The sequence below is a fragment of the Coffea eugenioides genome, chromosome 8, assembly GCF_003713205.1.
Source record: "Coffea eugenioides isolate CCC68of chromosome 8, Ceug_1.0, whole genome shotgun sequence".
Lineage (NCBI taxonomy): Eukaryota > Viridiplantae > Streptophyta > Magnoliopsida > Gentianales > Rubiaceae > Coffea > Coffea eugenioides.
In genome coordinates this window covers 3,536,967-3,544,866 of record NC_040042.1, presented here as the reverse complement: position 1 = coordinate 3,544,866, position 7,900 = coordinate 3,536,967, and the positions used below count along the sequence as shown (strand labels likewise).

Genomic DNA, 7,900 nt, shown 5'->3' with positions numbered 1-7,900 from the left:
TTAAACGATAAATAAAAATATGGGAATCCTTAAAATCAAGGAAATCGATAATTCTTTAGCTTATTTCTATCATTTAAATCGTACGCCGTTTACTGTAGAATTTTCCTTTTGAATGTGGCTAATCAAAGACGCACTATTTTGATGTGTTTTCGTTTCTTCCAACTGATTAATTATGTTTTTTAATGGAACAAAATGCAGTAAATCTTATATAAACCTTACAAATACCTGAGTCATGCGTCCTTTATTAATTAATCACCCGAGAAATTTCTCTTTCTTTCAAATTTCTTTGCTCCTAGTTTGAAGAGTAAAATTGAAGTTTTAGATAGGTCATAGGTACAAGACATGGATAATCAGCGCCAGTCTCATGTATTAAAAAATGTGGGATTTAGATTAATCCTAATCATGGAATTAGGACATGTTCTTTTAGGATTGTCCTGCAGATAACTTCAAATTCGGCAAATAATTATGTGATGCTTTATGCTTCTCCCAAGCCTAATACTCGCACACGCAAAGAACACCTTAAATGGGACTGGACGTTTCACACTCGGAAAACAAAAAAAGAAAAACAAAAAAGTGAGAGGGATATATAGAGAGAAATTTGTTTTGAAAATTAACTTTCTTTACAAATCCAACTATATTGAATCGAATCAAGACTGATTCAGCTATAACAACTATGCTATCTTTTTTCCCCTGAATGCTCTTTCTTTTGAGGGAAAAAAAAAATATAGATACTAGTACCTTTCTCAGTATAAAGAATGACAATCACAAATAAGGGAAAAAAATTTACTTATCATGTTTGTCATGAACTAGTTATGTATGCAGTGCATTTTAGTATCAAAACCAAATTAACAAAGAAAACTATCTTCACTAAATGATATACGACACAAGGATTAAAGGTTTCCAGATAACTTGTATTTTGCTGCTAGATATAGGAAATGTAGAGCATATAGTGTCAGAATATGCGGGAGACAAAAAAATTTGGTAAAATAGGTATAAAACCCTGAAAGATTGTGCTCTTCGTTTACTCTTGTCAACATTCACTCGACTCTCATCTTTAGTTTCAGATGCTTGTTTCCACCCAGGGAGTAAAAGAAACCATAATTTTCAAGAAATGAAACCTACAAATCTAGAAAAATTTTGGTACCTTCTCTGTTCCTTTTCTTTTCTTCCCCCCCCCCCCCCTCTTTGATGAAACGAGAGTTTGTGGCATCTTTAGTTGTGCTAAATGCTCCTATTATTAGCCGACTGGTTCAAAAATGTCAAACAAAAGTGTTCTAGAGCATAGAAGGTGATGATAATTGATGCATTTATTCCATTAGATAACTTCAATTATGAATAGCTAGAATCACTTCTTATTCTACCATGAGATGAGATTATGGACAGTTTTATTACAATCATGAATACCTTTTTCCTCCTAGTTGTTGATATCCAAATGGGCATGCATATGAGCAGGTATATATCTTGCTTGGCGTCATGGACTGATCACCTTTGGAATCCCATCTTATTACTACTTTGATCTTTTGTTATCTTTGGCAAATAATAAATGGTTTGAGAAAGGTAGAAATAATCTTCTGCAATTTGAGTAAACCTTTGCTCCAAAAGGTCAAACTTGGGTAAATCTTTGGCCCTCTCACGTATTTCCAATTCAAAAATATCAATATGCATAATATAGCTTAAGTACAAAAATTTTTTCAATTAGATATTTATGAAGCCCTAATAATCAAACTTGGGAATTTGTGGTTACTTATTAAGTCACAGTAAGTATAGGGACGAAAGAAAGTAATGGCTTATGTAAATTAAGGATCACAAGGATGATCTCATCATTCTGGTTACAAAGAGAATAATAAAAAAATGCACAAAACTTTTATCATCATCTTTCTTTGAATTTAACCTCAGCCTCAAAATGGCTAAAGGGACCTCCAAAATGTCATGTCACAAATCTCACTTTTCTACCAACGCCTCTCAAAAGCCTCAGCCAAGATTTAATTGGGATTGTCCAATGTCAAAATCCATTTTAGTCAAATGTGAGACAGCATAAATATTTCGAAGGACCCCATTTGAGAAAAAAAAAAAAAAAAACTCTCATCATTTTCAATATTCAAACAAGTAGTACATAATTGTAACATGTTCTGGAATTCTGGCAATCTGGTTGTCTTCCCATTTTTCATCATCTAATCTCGACCGTCCATATCTTTCCTCATTTTCTATATATACACCACCCCCCTATATCTTCCTTTTAATCTCAACCTTTCCTGTATTCATTTTGTTCATCTTCCAATACCAACTAATTTCTCTCTTCCATCAACTTAGATTGTAGCTACCAAAATTTCCTCCCTCCTCATCAATGGCTTCTTTTCAAGTTTCTAAAGAGGTCAGTCATGATCTTCACTGCTCCACCTTCTATGTTCCTCCCCATTTTGAAGAGAAATCTAGATCACAAAGACACAAATTTCCATTCTCACACACACACTATCACGACACAAGCACACACACACACACACACACACACATATTTCTTAGCTTGTCTCAGTTTCTCTATGGATCCTCATTTAAGTCATGGAGCCTCATTTGAGCCATGGATAAGTTTATCCATGGCGCCTTATTTAAGCCTTACTTTTGCTTCACATGCAAGAAGCAAAATACAGAAAAATGACATGCATGGACTAATTTTTGCAGGAGAAGCTGAAAGAAAATCAAGAAGAAAGGTACACTCTTGATGGTACTGTTGATATGCATGGCAGGCCAGCAATCCGGGGCAAGACTGGAAGATGGATTGCTGGAATTATCATTCTCTGTAAGCACAGAAAAGCCCTGCAATCCAATTCTTTCTTCTTTTCGGAAAAATAAAATAAAGATATGTTTGTGATATTGTACACTCCTTATCTGTTTTTTTAGTAATATGATATGCTATTGTGTTTATCCCTATCTGTAAACAAATATGTGAACATTGTCTTTTCCGTCCACCTTTCTAGTTTGTAGTACTGTTGTATTTTAGGAGTACAATATTTGTTGGGTATGCATTTTTAGATTTTCTTTTTTAAGTGGGTTTTTGGGAATTCTAAAGTTTTTGACTTCTGACAAAGTGACCGCCGCCTCAGAATCAGTACAGAGTTCATGATACCAAAAACTTGCACCATTTTCAAGAATGCCCAACTATTGTCCACCCACACACTAGAAGAAATTAATTATTGTTAATTACTTCTCAATCCGTATTTAATTTATCCTTTGTATATAATCTAACAAAACATTTGAATTGTGAATCCTTTTCTTGATCAGAACTCAAAACCTTTAAACCGTCACATTGATAACATCCCATTTCTTTTTGGCTTAGTACCTACACATCCCTCAAAAATTGAAGACAGTGTTTCTACCCATAAAGCCAAAAGAGAAAAAATAATTAAGGAAAGAGAAGAAGAAGAGGAGGAAGAGATAGTTTCCATCTGAGCAAGAAGTTAATTTCCTTTTTATTGTGTGGAAAACCCTTTTTTTTATATATAAGCACGGGGAGTTTGGAGGTGGAGAAATGGAGATATCCAACACTATCTTGGAAAATGACAAAGAAGGTTAACAGAGGAACGTGTAACTTTTCCCTAGTGAAAGAAACAGCCAAAATCCAAGTGTCAAGGGCCTCTTGTAATCTATTGGGATCCTCTGAGATATCCAGCTATGGTAGACGCAAAAGCAGTAAAAGGAACCGATGAAAATTAATTCTTGCTGGAAATTGGAGCTACCAAAATCATCTGCTACATGACAGGCACAAAAATGGGGAGAGAGACAGAGATGTGTTGTGGGATGTGGAAACGCATCCATAAATTTATGTAGTTGATGACACTGCTGTAACTTAAGAGTCTCCTGACACGTTATCACTGAAACTCCCTGGATGAGTTGGGCGGTCTTCCAGGTGTCATTGCTGTAGAATTTGCTTGTAGGTTGGGCCCTCTTGATGCTGATCTGGGATTTTCTTTAGTTCAGTATTGATGATGCTGATGTTATTTGATTACGCCATCTCTCTCTTTTTCTTTTTTTTCAATTACCAATCTTCAGTTTTTGTAGTTCTTGAACAATAAGTCCAGCCATACTAAGGGGAAGGGAAGAAAAAAAAAAACTAACATTAAAAGGAAACGAGGGCTCAAGCCGGAAGTTCTTGTAGATGTGAGCAGGTCCGAGGCCGAATCTGTAAAGTAATGAATGAATTAGGAAATGGAAATATAATATACCCTTTTGTCATCTCAATTTTATGTGGGATAGTTGTTGATGACAGCTTTGGAGTCATTTGCATGTACGAAAAACATCTCAGACTTGATGGTTAACTTGTCCAAGCTTCTTTGGTAAGCATACCTCAGTCGATAGTTATGGGTTCAATCACGAGAATTGCATTATGAACAACTATTGCATCTGCCTCTCATTCTTTCTTCATCCATAAGATATTAGCAGCATTATTAAGACCTGTACCTAGGGTAACCGGTGTGGTTGAGACTGCCAACTGAACAAACATGGTTTTGAGGCAAAGTAGGATTACATTACCAGCATGACTGGCTTTACAGAGACATTGAACATCTAGAATGACAAGATACCAGTGAAGAAATTAAACAGAGTGAACATTTTTAAAACAGAACCATCCAAATTGTGGAACCAGATAGTGAATTCCTAAGCTTGACTTCTAGTTGTGAAGACAGCATTTTTCTGGTTCTCCATTTCTGCTACTTTAGGAGCAAGCTGCTAATGGCTTCTCAATTTGCAAATGAAAGTTTATGCTGCACATGAATCATTAATGACATGGGTGTTTCTTGTCTATCATTGTAATACGCATATTAGACAATCATAAACCACCATTTGAACCGTCATGCATGTGCACATGCTCTAATTATTCCCCATCAAAACCATGCTGAGCCACTGGATAAGTTTCATTAAACAGTAGTACCCCTTTCTGATCAGCGTTTAACCTCTCAATCAGTCTCTGAAATTTCCCTATAGAAGGTATATAGTTGCAAGGTTGCTGATCATTGTTTCTTATTTGAGTAGTGGATTGCTATCTATACACGTATGGTACTTGAAAAGAAAATGTAGATTCATATCTCAGATGTCTTCCTAACTGGACTTTTCCATTTTCACAAAAAGATCTTACTACTAAATTCAGAAGTGTGTGTCAATAATATGTTATCTAACGTAGCAATTACTGTCTGCCCGAAACTTGCTAGGAAAAAGCAGCTGTTGAAAACTAAGGATAGATAATGAATGTAGAATGGAACTTGATTGCTAATATATATTTTCTCATTTTCAGCATCAACATCTAATCTTTCTCTTAGACCTCACAGCATATCAAGTCTCTAACCCTTCTACATTTTTGTTTTGCTGACTCACTTTCATAGTAAACCAAGGTCTGGCTACTCTAGCATTCTTTGGTGTTGGGGTCAACTTGGTTCTCTTCCTTACAAGAGTCCTGCAACAAAACAATGCTGATGCTGCCAACAGTGTCAGCAAATGGACTGGAACTGTTTACATCTTCTCTCTCGTTGGAGCTTTCCTCAGCGACTCTTACTGGGGAAGATACAGAACCTGTGCCATCTTCCAGGTTATCTTTGTCATTGTAAGTATTCTCACATCATGCTTCTAAAATGTACCAAGGCTTTTACTTCCTAGAGCACTCTAATGGCATCTACTCTACTATGTTTCAGGGTTTGGCAGCTCTATCACTATCATCACACCTTTTCTTGATGAAACCTAAAGGGTGTGGAAATGAGACAACCACTTGTGCACAACACTCAAGCTGGGAGATTGGTCTATTTTACATCTCCATCTACCTGGTCGCCTTCGGAAATGGAGGGTACCAACCGAACATTGCTACCTTTGGTGCTGACCAATTTGATGAAGAGGATCCAAAAGAAGGGCATTCCAAAGTTGCCTTCTTCAGCTATTTCTACCTGGCTTTAAACCTTGGCTCACTCTTCTCAAACACCATTTTGGGCTACTATGAGAATTCAGGAATGTGGGCAATAGGGTTTTGGGCATCTACTGCATCTGCCTTGGCAGCATTGGTACTCTTCCTCGCAGGCACCACAAGATACAGGCATTTCAGACCCTGTGGAAATCCTATTTCCAGGTTTACCCAAGTAATAGTAGCAGCAATAAGGAACTGGAGAGTGGAGGGGCCACAAAGTGATGATGAATTATTTGAAGTTGAAGGAAAGGATAGTTCTGTAACTGGTTCGAGAAAGATGCTCCACACCCATGGTTTCAAGTAAGTTCTAAAAGCTTTTGATGCCCAATAGAAGCCAATCTAACTACAAGTCTGCTCCTAGCTTTATAGAATTTGTTTGATCAAATCCTAAGTCAGGATTGCCTTGTGTACCACAGGTTCTTGGATAGAGCTGCATTCATTGCTTCAAGAGATTTCAACGAGAAACAGGGATATTATAACCGGTGGCGTCTATGCCCTATTTCTCAAGTTGAAGAAGTTAAGTGCATACTGAGACTACTGCCAATTTGGCTCTGCACTATAATTTATTCAGTGGTATTTACTCAGATGGCATCCATATTTGTTGAGCAAGGTGCAGCCATGAAGACAAAGATGTGGAACTTCGAGATCCCTCCTGCGAGCATGTCTAGCTTTGACATATTGAGCGTGGCAGTTGTCATATTTTTCTACAGGAGAGTCCTCGATCCAATAGTAAGCAGGATTAAGAAGAGTGGTGCTAAAGACCTCACTGAGACTAAAGATTCCAAAGGGCTCACGGAGCTTCAAAGGATGGGGATTGGATTCGTAATAGCAGTAATGGCAATGCTTTCGGCAGGAATTGTGGAGAATTATAGGCGAAAATATGCTAGAATAGATTGCACAAACTGTGAAGGCTCAAGCTCATTGAGCATCGTCTGGCAGGTGCCTCAATATGCTTTAATAGGTGCTTCAGAAGTTTTCATGTACGTAGGCCAACTGGAGTTCTTTAACGATCAAGCTCCTAATGGACTTAAAAGCTTTGGCAGTGCACTTTGCATGACCTCGATTTCCCTGGGAAACTATGTTAGCAGCTTGATAGTGAGCATAGTCATGAGAATCTCTGCCAGAGATGACATGCCTGGTTGGATCCCAATAAACCTTAACAACGGTCATTTAGACAGGTTTTACTTCCTCTTGGCTTTTCTAACCATAATAGATTTGGCAGTCTACATGGCCTGTGCTAAGTGGTACAAGAGTGCCAAGATTGAAGGGAAGTATGTGGAAGACACTGAGAAAGAGGACTGCGGAGTTTGAGGCCAGTGACAAATATAATGCCTTATAGGCATTCAATGGTAAAATTATCTAAATAAGACTGGGAAATTGTGGTTGCAACAGAAGTTTTGTACAGATTTTGTCATCCATTAGGACTCAGACCCCGAAGGCCGGACTGCGGAGTTTGAGGCCAGTGACAAATATAATGCCTTACAGGCATTCAATGGTAAAATTATCTAAATAAGACTGGGAAATTGTGGTTGCAACAGAAGTTTTGTACAGATTTTGTCATCCATTAGGACTCAGACCCCGAATGGCCTTCTCACCATTGCCATCACAGCACCCAGGCTATTTGATTCTTGAAAGCCTAGCTCATTGAAGTTTTAGTTAGCCCATAGGGCATCCAGGGAGATTGTTTATGTGCTAGTTAGGGGCCTTTCAGAGTGTCGCATGAAAAATATCTGTATTTCTTGTCCTATTTTACTGGTCTCCTAAAGACCATAAATCTTGAGTCCAGCCTGAGTCAGTCGGTCTACGGTTCAGAGAAACATTTATGTACAATGTCGAAGACAATTAGTCTATGGATGCCAGTACAGAAATGTTTCCTGCACATCTCTTATGCCAGGTGATAATCAAGCAGCTAAGTCTGCACCATGTAAAGTAGAAATGGAGAAGAAATGAACAATACACTTG

General features: G+C 37.7%; 1 protein-coding gene across 1 annotated transcript; it reads left to right on the top strand.

The window, feature by feature from the left end:
• Window positions 1-2,258: 2,258 nt before the first annotated feature.
• On the top strand, window positions 2,259-7,900 carry LOC113781145 (protein NRT1/ PTR FAMILY 7.3). Its single transcript, XM_027327008.1, has 5 exons — window positions 2,259-2,371; window positions 2,677-2,794; window positions 5,370-5,587; window positions 5,676-6,238; window positions 6,355-7,900. Exons 1-5 carry the CDS (start codon window positions 2,345-2,347, stop codon window positions 7,247-7,249), a joined length of 1,821 nt encoding a protein of 606 aa, XP_027182809.1. The 5' UTR covers window positions 2,259-2,344; the 3' UTR covers window positions 7,250-7,900.